The sequence below is a fragment of the Zonotrichia leucophrys genome, chromosome 9, assembly GCF_028769735.1.
Source record: "Zonotrichia leucophrys gambelii isolate GWCS_2022_RI chromosome 9, RI_Zleu_2.0, whole genome shotgun sequence".
Lineage (NCBI taxonomy): Eukaryota > Metazoa > Chordata > Aves > Passeriformes > Passerellidae > Zonotrichia > Zonotrichia leucophrys.
In genome coordinates, this window is record NC_088179.1 from 16861462 (window position 1) to 16878144 (window position 16683).

General features: G+C 62.7%; 2 protein-coding genes across 4 annotated transcripts; one reads left to right on the plus strand and one right to left on the minus strand.

Moving 5' to 3' along the window:
- The first annotated feature begins 1313 nt into the window (after positions 1-1313).
- VWA5B2 (von Willebrand factor A domain containing 5B2) lies at positions 1314-13377 on the plus strand. 3 transcript variants are annotated; one of them, XM_064721685.1, is made up of 22 exons: positions 1314-1590; positions 4828-4983; positions 5313-5486; positions 5776-6001; positions 6106-6260; positions 6694-6825; positions 6938-7062; positions 7269-7445; positions 7528-7638; positions 7763-7965; positions 8237-8351; positions 8423-8608; positions 8702-8864; positions 8940-9229; positions 10312-10537; positions 10621-10965; positions 11035-11172; positions 11249-11368; positions 11606-11683; positions 11883-11952; positions 12177-12285; positions 12545-13377. In XM_064721685.1, exons 2-22 carry the CDS (start codon positions 4845-4847, stop codon positions 13151-13153), a joined length of 3891 nt encoding a protein of 1296 aa, XP_064577755.1. In that variant the 5' UTR covers positions 1314-1590; positions 4828-4844; the 3' UTR covers positions 13154-13377. The 3 variants fall into 3 exon arrangements, with proteins under 3 accessions (XP_064577755.1, XP_064577757.1, XP_064577756.1); XM_064721687.1 differs by having other exon boundaries at positions 5776-5989; positions 6172-6260; XM_064721686.1 differs by having other exon boundaries at positions 1315-1590; positions 5776-5989.
- Positions 13378-13539: 162 nt separating this feature from the next.
- Positions 13540-16647, minus strand: ALG3 (ALG3 alpha-1,3- mannosyltransferase). Its single transcript, XM_064721695.1, has 9 exons — positions 16484-16647; positions 15951-16050; positions 15716-15863; positions 15411-15571; positions 15156-15276; positions 14689-14894; positions 14377-14453; positions 14050-14194; positions 13540-13951 (listed from the first exon to the last, which is right to left on the minus strand). Exons 1-9 carry the CDS (start codon positions 16632-16634, stop codon positions 13762-13764), a joined length of 1299 nt encoding a protein of 432 aa, XP_064577765.1. The 5' UTR covers positions 16635-16647; the 3' UTR covers positions 13540-13761.
- Between the last annotated feature and the right edge of the window lie 36 nt (positions 16648-16683).

Below are 16683 nucleotides of genomic sequence, written 5' to 3' on the forward strand. Positions count from 1 at the left end.
GCAGCTCCCAGAGCTGGTGGCTGTCACGAGGGGATAACACATGGATTAGCATCCTTCTCCTGTGGTCGTAAAGCAGAGGGAAGGGGAGCAGCTGCACACTTCAGCTCTCCTCTGTGCACTGGGAGGGGAGGTGATGTGCCATGGGGCATCTCACAAGGGAGGGAATGGCTCAGAGTGCTCTAGCAGGGCCCCAGGGATGCACAGAGTGCCTCTTGGCCAGATAATTGCTGGCTAAATCTTGGGCTGAGGGGTCAGAAGGGAGGAGTGTGTCTCAGCTACCATGTACATCCAAGGGCATCTTCCAGCACGATTTCCCTGCCTTGCTCCTGCTGTCACCTGTGAAACCCGTGTCACGGAGCTGCAGCTGCGGTGGCATATGGGCCAGCTCAGAGGTGAGATCTAAAAATACCTGCTGGGGGCTGGGGACTGCTCCCCCTGTGGTGCTGCTGGATTTTCTGCCCCAGTTTGTGCTGGACTGGCTCCAGGCTGGGTGTGGCGGTGGGTTCTGTGTGCAGGAGTGGGTGGGGGGGCTCCTCTCTGTGTCTCTATAAAAAGAGCTGCAGCAGCACAGTCCTATCTATAGCACAGGGAAAGGCAGGACAGGATTAGCCCAAATCTGATGGATCTCTCTGGTCCTGCTTGGGAACGTGGGGCTGTCAGTGGCTGAGGGATTCCCAGTGCGCCCCGGGCTGTGAGATCTCCTGCCAGCAGACATGTCCTGACTTTGCTGGGATTTCCTGACTGCCTGCACCTTCCCCAGGGGGGCTTGTTGTCACACTTGTGTCTCAAAAGCTGCGCTGTCCCTGGATCCCCCCTCGTTCCTGCTCCTCAGGGCTGTGATTTCACTGCAGCACATGGAGGCTGAGGAGGAAAGCCCAGTGGTACCCCAGGGCATCTGGGTTTGGGGTGGATATCGAACACCTACCTGCTCCCAGTCATTTTGTTATGGTCTCAGGGCAGCTGAGACCTTTCCTAGTGAGGCTGGTTGTGACACTTGTGGCCAATGTTATTTGTGCTGGAGAGTTCAGCTGGTTGATGGGGGCTGTTTTGCCTCACGATCTGTTGGGGGGCACACGGGGTGTGGTTACATGTCCCAGTCACACAAACCCCGTGGTTTTTCTTGCTGCAGCATCACCAGGGGTCTCACCAGCACCCCAGTTTGCCTGGACACTGCTGTTCTGTGGGTCCAGAGCAGCCCACAGCCATGGACTGTGCTCCTGACCGGTGCCTGTCACTGTGTGAGGGTGCTGGCTGTCCCCTGAGCCCCCCAGCGTTCCCTGGGAGAGCATCCCCCCGCCCCCCCGGGTGCCGGTATAGGGAGTGTGTCTCTTTAATGAGGCTGGGCTTGGAGCAGCTCTGCTGCTGGCACAGGGAGTGAGGGATGGAGCGAGGGCGGTGAAGGAGCCAGTGCCAGAGAGGGAGCCTGCAGCAGGGAGAGGCGGGGAGGGAGCGCTCATCCCCCGGGTACCGCAGCCACCCTGACGGAGGGAAACCCATCCCCAGGGAAGGGGCTCTGCAGGAGCAGGGAGCAGCGGGTGCTGAGAGGAGCCTGCAGCCTCTGTCTCCTCCATCCTCATCCTCCTCCTCCAGGTAAGGAGCAGGGCCAGGGGCAGGCAGGGCAGGGCAGGGACCCTGGTGGCTTGGGACCCCGAGGGTGTCCCGCAATTCCTCGGTGTCCCAGGGCTGCGCATCCGCTGCCAGGGCAGCTCTGGGTCATGGGAGGGGTGAGAGGTGGAGATGAGACAGCAGGGCCACAAAAGTGCTGAAATCACCATCCGGCAGGGACCAGACTGGGCTGGCTCCAGCGACTGCTGGGAACACGCTCCAGGTTATCAGCAGCCAGTCCCTGGGCCAGGCCACGGCTGTCCCGTGCCGGGGGACACTGGGACCCTTCTGTGGGGCTGCCCTGCCAGGATTTGCCCTTGTCAGGGGAAATCAGTGGGGCTGAGACTTTTCCTTTGGGAGGTGCCTGTGTTAGGGTGCATTGAGGACAAGTATCTCCTCATCCCTGACAGAAGGATGGGATTTCCAGGGGTTTTAATGGCTCTGGGGAGGGAAGAGCAGCAGCTCAGGTCCTGGGGGTGGCGGTCCTGGGTGCGGTGTTGGAGTCGGTGCGAGTGCCAGCTTGCACGTGTGTGTGCAGTGGGCTCTGCTCTCTGTTCCCATCTCCAGCAGACAAAGCAGGAGGCACCACAGATGGGGACAGTCCTTTGCCCCATCCAGCAGCTCCTTTCCCCTTCACTCCTCTTTGGACTCTGCAAAGTGATGTGTCCCATAGGCATAGGGCAACAGCACCACCACCTCCTGGCCTTCTCCATGCTCCTGGAGTTGGGATGGATCCTGCTCTCCTGCCTTTGTGACCCATGGGATGTCTCGCAGGGAGGGGAGGCCAGGGAAGCAGGGGTAACACAGCTGAGCAGCAGGGGCAGCAATGGTTCCTCACTCCAGGCACTCTTGCAGAGGTTGGGCTCCTCTCCTTCCATCCTTTCCATTGAACCTGCCTGTGTGTCTGTCACCAGTGGAAATTTCCGCTGGGTTTGCCTGTGTCGGGTTTGGCCTCTTCCTTCCCCGGCCGGTGCTGAGCCCCGGCTTGGGCGGCTGCTGCTGCAGCAGGTGAAACTCTGGCAGCTCCCCCGGCAGCCGAGGAGGGGCTGCTGGGCTCAGGCACCTGCCTCCCCTTCCAGCCTGGCTGGGAAACTCAGCCTGCCCACAGGCGAGACGAGAAACATTGATTTACTCTGACCCAGGGAAGAGTCAGCTCTGTCTTGCCTTCACAGAGAGTTTTTAGCTGCCAGCACAGAGCTGCTTTAGCCCCTTTATATTGGGGTGCTGCTGGGTAAACCAGCTCCTGCAGGCAGTAGGTGGAGGGGAGGAAGAAGAGAGGGCTGTGAAGGTACTGGAAATAATGCTGGGCATGGGGAGAGGGCTGGGGACCTGTTGGTGATGGCACATTGGATTCGGGGGACAAGTTGCTGCCCCAGGGAAAGAGGATGAAGAGGCTGGGGTGAGGACCATCAGGTCTGGTTTTATTCATTAGCACAGAGCTTAGAGCAGCCAGCACAAAGCGTGGCAGGGCCAGATGGGGCCTGTTTACCCTGTGAGGTGAATGTAAAGAGCAGTGATAACATGGGACAGCCTCTCCAGCAGTCCCTGGTAAACACGGCAGTGACCCGGCCGAAAAACACCGGCACGTTGCTGAGCATCAAACTGGCTGCCTTGGGAACAAATTAAACAGCTCTGGGCAGAAATACATCTTTAATGCTCAGTGTGGCTGGGTTGGAGGCACCCTGGTCTCCAGATCCCATCTGGGTGCTGTGTCAGGGCAGGAACCAGCTGTTGAAGTGCCCAGCTGTGGAACTGCCAGTGTGGAGGAGCAGCAGGCTGTGCTGGGACCCTGTGCCACCTCGAGTGCTGGGAGCACAGTTTAGGGGTGCAGCACTGTGTGCAGCATCCTGCACAGAGGGTGGAGGGCTGGTGGTGATGCGGTGTGGCTGGGTCACCAGGATCTGCCAGCATAACCCTGCAATGCCAGCTGAGCAGGTAAATGGCTCTCCTCTGGTGTAATGGACTGATTTTGCTGGGATGCAGCCACGTTGCTAATGCACTTCTGCACTTCTCCAAGGCTCCCTGTTTTGTGCAGCTGAGAGTTTGGTCCTGGTGCTGGCTCCAAGGATGCAGCCCTGCTCTTCTTTCAGGGATGCTCTGTGAGAGGCACTCTGAGACCCCAGCCGAGGGCACCCCGAGCCTCCCATTGCCAGAGCTCTTAGGAGCTGTTCCCAGGATGAAGGCCACTGGAGTGGGGGCACCAGATGGCTCAGCTGTACCTGGCTGTGTCCTTGCCCTGGGCACACTGTGTGCTGCAGCACCAGCACATGGCGTGGGGCAGGGGCCTCGCTGGGCACAGGTGCCTGGGGCAGAGCAGAGGTGCAGACCCACATGTGGGGCAGACCCCGTGCACACTGTGCACACATCCACACAGCCAGGGCTAAGGCTGACAGGAATATTTTACACAAATATTTGATGGCACAGGGTGGGCTGATGTTGGAGAGATGCTTTGACTCCAGACAACTGTTTGTGATGCAGCTCCTGGGTGTTTTCCCAAGGGGAAGAGAGGTGTGGAGTGGGTTGGTGCCATGGTTGGAAGGCATTCCCAGCCACCTCTCTTCCTGCCAAGAGCTGGGACCCTGGACACATCCATTTCTGGGCAAAGAAGGTGATGATCATCCACTTGTCGGGCTCCACCCTGCAGCGCATTCCCTCTGTGCTGTTCTTCCATGCAGCACTGACCTTGTTGTTAATTATTAAACCCCCAGCAAACACTGCTGGCTGCTTTGTCCTAGTTACACTGTGGGCTTCTCACCCTTCTGGTTGGCTTTTTTTTTTGACAAATTACCCTGGTAACCTCTGTGGATGAACGGAGATGGGAGCAACAGACACTCCAGTGCAGGAGATGGCCTGGAGAGGCTCTGGGGTGGCTGAGAGATGGGCTGCATGTGGTTGGCCATTACCCATTCTGTGCAGGAGTCCCTATTTGTCTGCCAGGGCTTGGGGCTTGCATGTAGCACTGCCCACAGGAGTTTTGTTGCCCTCTCTGTGGGCTCCTGTGGCTCCTGATCTGGTTTGCAGGTGGGCTGGGGTCCAAGGAGAGACCTGGGTCCAGGTCCATGTGTTCTGTGGAAGCTGAAGAGCAGCCTGGCATGTGGGAGGGCTGGAGAGAGGGCTGCTCCCTCTCTCAGGCTGGGCAGATGTAAATGGCCTGCGGGCAGAAGCCCCTTGCAGCAGACCCTGTCCCTGGGCATCCAGTCCCTCACTTCCCTCTGCTCACAGCTGCCCACTGAGGGACCATGCCAGGTCTCTACGCCCTCGTGTCCTGGGAGGCCCTGCCCCTGAAGAGCTCCACGGTGAAGGCTTGTGCCAACGGGTACTCCCTGAGCATCACGGCTCACCTCCTGTACACCAACCCCCACAAGGAGCCCGTGGAAGGTAAGGGAGGGCTCTCAGCTGTGGCTGGGACTGCCTGAGAGGCCCTGTGCTGGAGAGCATCCTGCCTGCAGCCCATCTGTGTCTGACCCCCAAACCTTGCTCAGTCTGGGGAGCAAAGACAGAGGCCAGCAGAGCTGGGGCCACTGTCACACTGTGGGCAGGAGGAGAGTGAGACGGAGCAGACAAATTGCCAGCACAGAAGAGGTTCCATCCTTGCTCTGGGTCGCTCCTGTGTCTCGCTCGCATGCTGCGAGTCACACAGGGGCTCCCTTGGGCTGTTCGTGCCACAGCCGTGCCGGCTCTGCCTCGGGGCTCTCCTCTGCCCGCAGGCATCTTCATCTACCCGCTGGAGGAGTCGGAGGTGGTGGCTGGCTTTGAGGCAGCAGCGGGCAGCCGGCGGGTGACGTTCCAGCTGCACAGCCGGCAGCGGGTGCAGGAATGCTGCCTGCAGTGCGGCCCCGGCCCCAGCCCCGGCCCCGGCCGCCCGCGCAGCTGCAGCAGCGGTGAGTGCCCTGCCACGGGTGCTGCTCGTGGGTGCTGCTCGTGGGTGCTCCTGGCCAGCAGGCTCAGCATGGGCAAGAGGGCTTCGATGTGTGGTCTCTGGGGCTGGAGATCTCCGTGTCTCCTTTCCCCTCCCTACACCTTTTCTGAGGATCTGCCACCATGTGCACAGCCTTCGTGACACCTGTGCTCTGCTCTCACCCCTGGGAGCAATTAGGGCCACTAATGACCTCCTCCACAACCCCACATATCTCATTGACCTCCCCCATCCCTTCTCCCTCTCCTGCCCAGGCCACCTGGTCTTGGATGAGGACGTGGAGCGCTCCACGTTCATCATTGTCACCGGCACGCTGTGCCCGTCGGAGAGCCTGGCTGTCACCCTGAACACGGTGCAGGAGCTGCCCACGCTGCCAGACGGGGCCCTGCGCCTGCTGCTGCCCCCCATCCTCACTCCCCACGTCCCCGCCGACCCCGAGAGCGAGCCGGCAAGCTTGTGTGACGACAGGTTGGCCCTATGGTGATTTTCATGGCTTCCTCAGTCTCTGCCATCCCAGGGGGGCGATGCCAATGCTGGGCGAGCAGGCTGGGGGGCAGGAGCCATCACCCCCTCTCCCCTTGCAGCCCCACAAGCTGTTTTGGGGGGCCAGGTGCCCGGAGCCAGTCACCCACTGTGGTGCCTGTGGACAGCGTGGATGTCTTTCGGGGACGACCCTACAACCCTTTTCCTTACGAGTTCTCCTTCGAGCTGCTGGTGAAGGGCCCCTGCTTGCTGGCAGGTAGGGATGTGGCTTGGGTGTTATCAGTTGGTTGTGTAAAACCTCCTCAAAATGTGGGTGATGTTCCCTGGTCCCTCCCTTCTAGGAGGATGTGAGGGCCTGTTGCTGGGCATCCTCTTGCACTCCCTCCAGGTGAAGAATCCCTTTTTCCATTTCATCCCTGGGGCTGGGACCCCTCAAAGTGACCCTGCCTGTGCCTTTGGGCAGCTCTAGGTCAGCAGCCTCCTTCCCTGGGGCGATGTGATGCACTGGGGAGAGGGTGGGTGAGGAGGGGAAGATGGCTGCTTGGTTGATGGGGATGTGCTCCTTGCTGCTGGCCCAGTCAATCCCATCAGCTCTGTCAGGAACAAGCCACTGTTTGTGGGGCCTGGTGGGTGGGGGGCTGAGGAGGGGGTTTGTGAGGCACTTACCTGCTGCCTTCCCTTCTTTGCAGGGCTGGAGAGCCCATCACATGCCTTGAGAGCTGATGCTGACCCCTGGGCCAATTCTGCCACCACCACCTGTGTCACCTTAGCCGAGCCCCACCGCTATGACAGGGACCTGGAGATCATCCTCTACCCTTGTGGTGAGGGGAGACAGTGCCCTGGGAGGGTTTGAGGCATCACCCCAGAAACATCCAGAGCATCCCCCAGCCCTTTGCAGCACAGGGTAACTCTAATCTCTCCTGTGCCCCCCAGAGCCCCACAGCCCGCACCTGGTGATTGAGGATGGCACCATGACGTACCCCGAGTACGAGGCGCACATCCGGAGCCGCCGGGACTACGTGCGGATTGCCAGGAAGGACAGCAGTGGCGAGAGACAGGTGACAGGGCAGGGCCACTGCTGCCCACCAGAGGAGGAAAGGGGAGGTGGGCACAGACACTGCTCCTCAGGCAGAGGGGAAAAGGGGAGGTGGGCACAGACACTGCTCCTCAGGCAGAGGGGGAAAGGGAGGTGGTGGGGTGTGGGTGAGGCAGACCTTGCTGTGGTCCGAGGGTGTGAGAAAGCTCTGACCTGCCTGGCTCGCAGGTGGCTTTCGTGCAAAAGCGTTTCCACAAGGACATCTTCCCCAACCCCGTGCTGATGCTGAACTTCTGCCCGGCCGTGGAGGGCGTCCCCGGGGCCCTGCAGAGCGTCACCCGCGAGATCCTCTTCCTCATCGACCGCAGCGACTCCATCAGTGGCCCTGACCTTGACAAGGTCAAGGTGAGGCATGGCCGTGGGTCCGGGGGTGCTCCCTGGGTGGCCAGCCCTTAGCAGCTGTCCTTGGTCCCTGCTGTCTCCTCAGGAGGCTTTGCTGGTGGCCCTGAAGAGCCTCCCGTCAGGAACACTGCTCAACCTTGCCAGCTTTGGCGCTGACATCAAGCCGCTCTTCCCATCCAGTCGCCTCTGCAGCAATGTGAGTGCCATGGGCAAATCCTGGGATCCACCAACACCTCCTTGTCCTTCTCCCAGCTCCTTGGCTTGGGCTGGGGGCTGGTGAGTCAGGGGATGGCTGCAAGGCCGGCTCTTTGTGCTGACAGGAGACGTTGCGCCGTGCCTGCGAGTACCTGGGCGGGCTGCGGGCAGACCCTGGTGGCACCAACCTGCTGGCAGCTCTGGGCTGGGCGCTGGCACAGCCCCTCCACCATGGTTACCCTCGCCAGCTGTTCCTGTTCACCGGGGCAGCAGCGGGCAGTGCCAGCAGGATCCTGCGGCTGGTGCGCAGGCAGGCCAGCACCGTCAGGTACGGCACCGGCGCTGCGGCAGGACTCGTGTTCCCTAAATCCCCCGTGCTGTTCCCACTGATTCTCCTCGTGCAACATCAAATCTTACCTGAGCCTGCCCCAAGGGTGTCCTTCACCCATCGCCTCGGCTCTTCCTGGGGTGCCCCAGCACAGAGCCAGGGCAGCACTCTGGCTCTCAGATCTGCCCATCCCTGTAAAGGGCTCATCACTGGGTTTGCCAGCCCCCAGCCCAACCCAGCCATGGCTTTCCCTCCCCTGGCTCTCCCACAGGTGCTTCAGCTTTGGCATGGGCCCGCGGGCGTGCCGGCGGCTGCTGAAGGCCATGGCCAAGGTGAGCCGGGGCCGTGCCGAGTTCCTGAGTCCCTCTGAGAGGCTGCAGCCCAAGGTAAGGCCCAGGCAGGGCAGGGGGGCACTGGGGACACCGCCGTGTGTGACACTGCATGCACTCCCCCCCAGCTGATCAAGTCCCTGAAGAAGGCGATCGAGCCGGCCATCAGCGACATCACCATCGACTGGTACGTCCCCGACAGCATGGAGGCTCTGCTGTCACCCACCGAGCTCCCGGCCCTGTACCCCGGGGACCGCCTCGTCAGCTACTGCGTCCTCTACAGCATCGCCCGCTTCGGGGACAGGCGCCCACTGGTACGGCTGGCACGGCCTGGGCAGGGTGGCCTGGCCCCTGTGCCAGTGGCTGCTGCCAGCTGGGGGCTGATGGTGCTGTCCTCTCTCTCCCAGGGCCAGGACGGGGCTCGGCAGAGCTCCCGGGGCTCAGCCTTTCTCTCCCAGCAGGACGTGCCCAGTCTCTCTGGGGAGAGCCGCCAGCCACCCCAGAGCCACCCAGGAACTGGGGATGCCTCCCTGGACGTTTTCTCTGGAAGTACAGAGGTGTCAGAGCGGAGTGAGTGGGGTCCAGAGCTGGGGCAGGGGCAGTCGTGGGAGCCATGGGCTAACAGGGCGTGTGCTCACCGGGCAGGTATCGATCCCGTTTCTGGAGGAGACATCTGGAAGCGGATCTACCAGCCCTCCTACATCCAGGAGCAGTATGTCCTGACACACTGCTCTGTCAGCACTGACCGCAGCCAGGGGCTGCTCTCCCGCAGCTCCACCAGCAGCGAGTCCACTGGGTCCCGGGACGTGGCCCCCGAGGGTGGCTCCTCGGGCCCTGGTGCTGATGTCACCTCCCAGCAGGGCCAGAAGAGCCTGTCCCTCTGCGAGTCCTCCACCAAATCTGCCCCGCTGCCCTCTGCCCCAGCTGGCACCAAGGTAAGGATGCCAAGGGGGTGCAGGGGCTCATGGTGTGGGGGTTGTTCGTGGCTTAGCTGGAGCCTGACTGCCCTATTGTGCCCAGGCATCTGCACACTGGGCTGGGAAACAGTGCTGTAGCCTGAATTTTAAGCAAGGATCAGCAGTGGATGCCATCAGGATGTTCCTGGGTGGTTTTGCCCTACTGATGTGGGACAGCTGGGGACCAAGCAGCAGGTCCCTTAGTGTTCCTAGCCAGCAGTCAGCTGAGTGTGTAACAGACCCCTGAGCCAGCTCAGTGACGCCTTAAAGCTGCAGAAACCAAATGAAAATAGCTGGGCTGGCATCACGTAACAAATCTGTTGAGCCAGAGAGGAAAGGCTGCCTGGCTGGGCTTCAGCCTGGCTCCTTCAGCCCTCAGCCAACACTCCAGACGCTTCATTAGCGATGGGCCACATCCCTGCTGCTTCATACCTGGGTTTAAAACCCAGCTGGGTCGCTGGGGGAAGGCAGCTGCCCGGTGCCGATGGCCCCAAGGCTTGGTGAGGCCAGCTGTCACCCAGCACCAGGACACGCTCCCTCCCAGTGGCACGGCTTAGGTAACCCAGTCCTGTCACACAGCAGCACAGCTGGTGCCCTTTGCTGCTGAAATGTCAAGCGTAAGTGATTTCCCTGCAGAGTAAATGATCCTCCCAACTCCCTGCTGCCAGAGCGAGAGGTGGCATGGGTGCCACTGCCCTGACTTGGCTTTTAGGGGAAGCATCTCAATGCAGGGACACCACTCTGCACTGGGGATGCATCCCATTGTAACATCATCCAGTCTGAGTATTCTAGCTAATCTCACTTCTGCACACACACAAATCCCTGGCAACTCCAGCACCAGCCTGAGTCAGTCCCCAGGGATGTTTGCAAACTCCTGTGTGGGTGCTTCCCATGTCTGTGGTGCCAGGGCAGCATCCCTGGGAAGCAGCTGGTGCCAGCCTGCAAAGCACTGACGACAGCCAAGGCTCCAGCCAGCAGCAGGAGGGGTGCAGGTGCTCATGGCAGCTCAGGGCAATCTGGGCTCCCTGCTGGCATTGCCAACAGCCCTGTCCCCACCGCAGGTGACAGTGGCCCTGAGCACGGAGGAGCTGGCGCGGCAGAAGAAGCTGCTGGCACGTGCTGCCCTGGCTGGGCGCAGCTTCTCCACGCCACACGGGGAGCTGGATGCCCATCGGCTCTGCCAGGCCCTGGAAAAGGTGTCACAGAAGAGGAACCAGTCCCTGGAGGGGCGGCTGGATGAGCTGGGACCGCAGGCACGGCAAATGCAGCCCGGGGCAGCGGAGTCAAGTGCGTACAGGCTCTGGGGACCAGGGCGGTGGGGTGGGACCCGGTGCCCCCGCCCTGCTGAGCCCCGCCTTTGCCGTTCCCAGATAACCTCCTCTCGCCCACCCACCTGGACTGGGACATGCTGGTGGAGCCCTCCTACCTCTTCAGTGCCTCGCCAGCGCCCGAGGCGGGGCAGCCCAGCCTGGGTGATGCCAGCACGCCCCTACGCTGCCAGGTGGTGATCCACGCGCTGCGGGCCGGCACGCCGGTGTCCTGGGAAGTGACAGCTTCCCTGGAGCCCCTGCTGCAGCCCCGGGAAGGGCCGGGCAGGGGGGACCCGCCGCGGAGGGCGGCCAAGGCCTGGGACAAGCCCCTGCACCGCCTGGCAGCGCGCTCCGTGGTCCGGGACAACGAGAGCGTGGCGCAGCGGGAAGCCAAGCTGGAGCAGGGTGGGTGCTGGCGCGGCTCCCCGGGGCGGCCCCGGCATCCCCCCTCCCTAACCGCCTCGCTCCGGGCAGGTCTCGCCCGCCGCTTCCGCCTGAAAGCCGTGCAAACCAGCAAGGCCTGCAACGTGCCTTCCCTCTACACCCGCCTGGTGCCCGTGGACGGTGCCACGCAGACAGCCCTGCCCGCGGCCCCCGAGGTGTGGGGCGTAGGTACGGACAAGGGCCTGGTGGGACGGAGAGGGGGCAGCAAGGGGACAGAGGGCTGAGGTGGCTCCGTCCCTTGCAGCTGGCTCGGCCAGCCGGACACGGGCTGCTGCGGCAGGGAACTGGCACCACCGGAGCTCCTCCGCGGGTCAGGGGCAGCAGCAGGAGGCAGAGGAGCAGGATGAGGCCCCTGGCACTGCAGGTACTGACTCAGACCTTTATGTCAACGTATGCTCCCCAGGGATCTGCACTGGGGTCCCTGGAGACCCTCAGCTGGTGGCTGTGAGGGGCTGGTCCAGCCTGGGGTGCTGCAGATATGTGGAAAGAGGCATCTGGCTGTACTGGGGAGGGGGAGGACAGCATAGCAACCCCTGAGAGCAGCTGTGAGCCATGAGGGTCCCTGGAGCCTGGGACCCCACAAGATTTTGCTGTTTTGCAGAGCAAGATGAGATCGCCAGGTCCCTGGGCAGCATCTCCTCCCCTACCTTTGGCTGGGAAAAGCAGAACTACTCAAACGGTGTGTCCAGGCTGCAGGGGGCCAAGGGCTGGATGAGGGTGGAAGATGGGCTACCCTTGATGCCCTGCCACAGCTGGAGCATCCACTGTGCCCTCAGTACCCTGGGCATGTGGGCTGAGCTGCCCTCCCAGTTACTGGGCAGTGGGACACTCCTCTGGGTGCATCGTGCTCTCACTGTGCTTAACTCTCCCCCTTGCAGGGCCTCCATCCAGCCCCTCCACCACCTCCATGGGCTCCCAGAAATCCACAGAGAGCATCGCAGGCTCCAGGTGACACTGTGGGATAGGGGGATGCAAGGGACCAAAAAATAGCATGTTGTGGGGAGAGGGGGACAGTGACACTTTTGGGGAGCTGCTGGTCCCCTGTCCCCTGCCAGCTCCTGCAGCATAAGTGGGGGAATTTGGCACTCCAGCCCCTTCCCTGCATCAGCTGGGCATCCAGCTGCCTTTCAGGAACTCCTGCCAATTCTGTTACCTTGCCTGTGACCCCACAGGTTTAGCCTGAGCAGGCGCAGGGGTCCCAGCCTGGTGCTGCGCCCGCAGTGCCTCAGCCCAGAGAGCGAGCGCTCCAGCAACCACGCCAGCCATGACTACCTCCCGCTGGTAAGGACCTGCTCCCTGTCCCCATCCCAGCAGGGGGATTTGCCCTGCTGGGTGCCAGCTGAGCCACCCAGGTCATGCCTGGCAGCACGAGCAGTGGAAGATGCTGTGTCAGCCCTGGATGGGGAACTGGGTTGGCTTTTTGGGGGGCATTAGACTGTCCCTGTGCCCCAGGGACACTCCTGCAGCCCCAGTGTTTGGTGCTGTGGTGGGTCTGCACCCCTGCCTGCCCTCCCCACTTGTCTGTGCCCCCTCCTTGCAGGTGCAGCTGCAGCAAGCCCGGGGGCCGTTCCAGCTCACCGAGAGCTTCTCTGAAGTGGTGCAGATCCCCCTGGACCGCCTGCGCCGCGCCTCCCCCTACGCCTCCCACCGTGCCAGCCTCAGCCCTGTGTCCCCAGGAGCCAGGAGCCTGCCTGAGGCAGCAGCCGGGGCTGAGGAGGGCGAGGAGCCCCTCCCAGCCCCACAGCCCAGCTCGCCCCCGTCCCGCAGCACCTGCTCCGAGGTGCCCAGCGCGGCCGCGTGGGCGCAGGCCGACAGTGGGCACGGCTCCGAGTCCGACACCGGGCCCCATTCGGCCGCCCCCTCTGAGGCCGGCGTGAGCTGCCAGGACGTGGGGCCAGAGGATCTGGAGAGCGCCAGCTGGGCCACGGCGGTGGCCCTGGCGTGGCTGGAGCATCGCTGTGCCGGGTTCTTTGAGGAGTGGGAGCTGGTGGCAGCCAAGGCGGACGCGTGGCTGCGGGCGCAGCGCCTGCCCGAGGGGGTGGACGTGGGCTGCCTCAAAGGGGCAGCCAGGCACTTGTTCCTGCTGCTGCGTCACTGGGACGAGAACATCAAGCTGAACATGCTGTGCTACAACCCCAACAACGTCTGACGGCCGCCCAAGGGGCCAATAAAGACACCTGGCTCCAAGCCATCTGCACTGGTGTCTGTTATCAGCAGAGAGCTGCTGGCACCCTTCAGGCCATGCCAGGACTCACCAGAATCAGAGGAGGGGGTCACCCCCTTCCCAGCCATCTCTGGTGAGAGGGAGCAGGCAGGGGAATAGGAAAAGCTGTACTGGAGGGACTCCTGGGCTCCATCAAAGCAAATGAAACCATAAAGCAAAGCAGTTCTGCAGCTCCTCTCTTCTAACCTCACCCCAGAGGCTGCTGCCTAGCCCTGGGCACTCCTTTCCCACAGCTGGAAAGCCAGAGTGCTCATGGCTCTAGAAGATGCTCTGCCTTCCCTCAGGTGGGGCAAGTCCTGGGACAGCTGCTCTGACATCATCACAGGACAAGGGTTTTGGGGAAGGGCACACAAAGCCCCCTTTATTTGGGAAGTCCTGCCTTTTGGGGGACCCCACACCTGCCCCCTTTGCACAGTTCCAAGGCTCATGGCCCTCTTGGGATTGCTGTGGGCAGCCTGGGAGTCAAGTGGGAAAAGAGCAGGCAGATGGGGCAGTTCCAGAGGCCAGTTCCCACTGGCCAGCCATCCCCACTCTCACTGGGCTTTCTTGGACGTGGCTGTGGGTTTCCTGCTTGTTGGAGGGGTGTGTGACACCGGCGTGGGGGCTGTGCCGTACCAGAGCTGGAGCAGGATGAGTCCATGGCAGATGTGCAGGGAGAGGGAGCTGCACACTGTGGAGGGGTAGGTGTTCCAGCAGAGCTCGATCACGCCCAGCAGCAGCACCCTGTGCAGGGGAAAGCTGGGGGTCAGCATGGGGGACACACCAGCCATCCTCACTCCCAGAGCCCCAGCAGAGGGGCTCCCCTCCCTGCCAGCACGTACTTGGGCATGTGGGCCAGCTTGGTGGTCGGGGTGCACCAGAGTAAGTAGGGCAGAGTGTGGAAATACCAGACGTAGAACTGGTAGTGCAGGGAGCGGCTGCAGCAGACACCCAGGAAGTTGGAGGAGAAGAGGATGAAGACAATCCATGCACTGGCATTAAGGGGGCAAACACAGGAGGCTGGAGGTGTGGTCCCACAAGAGCTCCCCAGCACAGCTCCTTTCCCCAGGGCAGGCTGGTACAACAGCACTGCATGGCCTGGGACCCAACCAGGCTTCTCCCTGCCCTGCCTTCTCCCTCTCCTTGCTGCCCACCCTGCCAAAGGATATTGTTGACAGTCAAGCGAGGGGATGCAGGTTTCCTTTTGGCAGGATCCTTCAACAGAGTCAGGATGTTCTCTTTGGAACTGAGAGGGAAGAACAAACATTGATCTCAGCTGCTGAAAGTCTCTCCCACCCCAGTGTTCCCCTGTGAGCCCCAATACCTGGGGCATATATTCCCCAGAATAGAACAGTAACTGCCCTCCAACTCACACCTGGAATCCCAGGACTGCAGCACTGCAGGGGGAGGGCAGTCATGGATCTGTATCCTGCACATGGGATTGGCAGGGATCAACACCCGTGGGGAACCCCAGGTCTCACCTGTGCCACCGGTGCAGTGCAAAGAGCCCCAGGCCTGCCAGGTGAGCCAGGAGCAGAGCAGCATGGAAGACTCGATTCTGGAAAACCTCTTCTGGGAGGAAGCGCCAGTTCACCGTCCATTTAAACTGGAACTGGCGGCCCAGGTCAAAGGAGCGGGTCAGGTACCCCACGGGGTTCACCAGCAGGAAGGGCAGGCCCAGAACCACCTGCAGGGGCACACCAGCACCATCACAGAGCCCTACACCAGGATGCTGTTACCCCAGCTACCCCCTGAGAAGCCCAGTGCCACGTGTGGTGACAGGGACAGTCACCCAAGAGGAAAGTCACGTGAGTTAGATTATTTATCAACACCCAGCTTGCTGTGAGAGGCCACAGGTGCTGGTACCACTGTCTCCACCCACGGCTCTGCAGCCTGGCAAGGCAGCCCCCATTCCCTGCTGCTGCAGCTGGTGCAAACAGGGACCCACCTGGAGCAGGGCACAGATGCAGAGCTTGGGGATACAGCCCAGGAGACCAAACCGTTGCAGGAGGAGAAAGAGGAGTCCAGGGGCGAAGAGCAGGATGTTCATCTTCACGGACACAGCCAGGCTGAGCAGGAAGCTGCATTACCACTGCGGAGCCCACACGGAGCCCCGGCAGCCCCTGAGCCGAGCACAGCTCCTGCTGGGGCTGAGCTGGCTCACACACCCAGCAGCCACGGAGAGCAGCTCCCAGCCCCTCACCTGAAGAGGAGGCAGCCCCAGGACCAGCGCTCCTCCAGGAAGAGGTTGATGGCGAGGAAGAGGATGGCCATGGCCACAGGATCATTGAAGAGCCGCAGCACAAAGATGGAGTGGATGCGGTATGAGGCGCAGCACATGAAGAAGAAAACGTACGGAGGGACCTTGCCGGGGACAGAAACACAGAAGGGTCATCAGCAGCCTGTCCTGGGCTCCCTGCTGCTGCTGCTGAGCTCCGCCGCACCCCAGCCCTGAGCCCGTGTCTGTTCCGCCAGGGTGAGCGCTCAGGAGCCCCAGCTTCAGGGTACCTTGTTGGTCCGGCAGTAGATGCGGAAGACGAGGAGCAGGTTGAGGAGGTAGAGGCCGGCGAAGAGGTACTGAGCCAGGCGGATGTCGGAGCCGCGGCCCGTGGCATGGTAGAGCCCCAGGAAGATGTACACGAAGCCGGCGGGGTAGCTGTGGGGAGACCGGAGTGAGGGGCCGGGCCCTGCGGCCCCTCGGGGAGCCGCCGGTCACAGAGAGCTGGGTGTCCCCATCACTCACACCAGCGGGCCAGTGTCACCCTTCAGCTGGGTGTAGTCGCGGGTGCCGTTGGCGAACCCCTCCACCTCCTGCATGTAGGCCTTCCAGTCGATCTCGGTGTCTGCGGGACGGCGGGCTCAGCGGGGCTCGGGGCACTGCGGGGGCTGACCCAGCTCCAATGCCGCCAGCCTGACCCCGTGCCTCGCTACCATGCTGTCAGCACGGGCTCTTCCGAGCCGCCACATCCAGCACCCCCGGCCCAGCCCCGCGTCCCTCCCAGGCCCGGCCCTGTCCCCCTGCCCGAGGATGCTGTCACCCGAGGGGCCGGGACAGCGCTGTCCCCGTGCCCGCGGCATCCCCGCCCCTCCGCGCTGCCCCGGGACAAGCCCCGCCATCACCGCCCGCCCTGGGGCCGAGCTGTCAGGGACAAGCCCCGCCATCACCGCCCACCCCGGGGCCGAGCCGTCCCTGTCCCCGCACCGCCCCGGACCGGCCCCGCCATCCCCGGGGGCAGCCCCAGGCAGCGCCGGGCCGGGCCGGGCCCCGGCACTCACAGGGGACCCTGCGGATGACCCAGAGGTTGACGCCGCCCTCGGCCAGGCAGAGGCAGGCGGCCACCAGCGGGGTGTAGCGGGGCTCCAGCAGCGCCGCCCGCCGCTCCCGCCATGCCCGCCGCAGCACAGCCGCCCCCCGCCCCGCCGCCATTCCGCTCCGTGTTTCCGCCCGGAGCGCTTAGCGCGGGCACCGGCCCGGA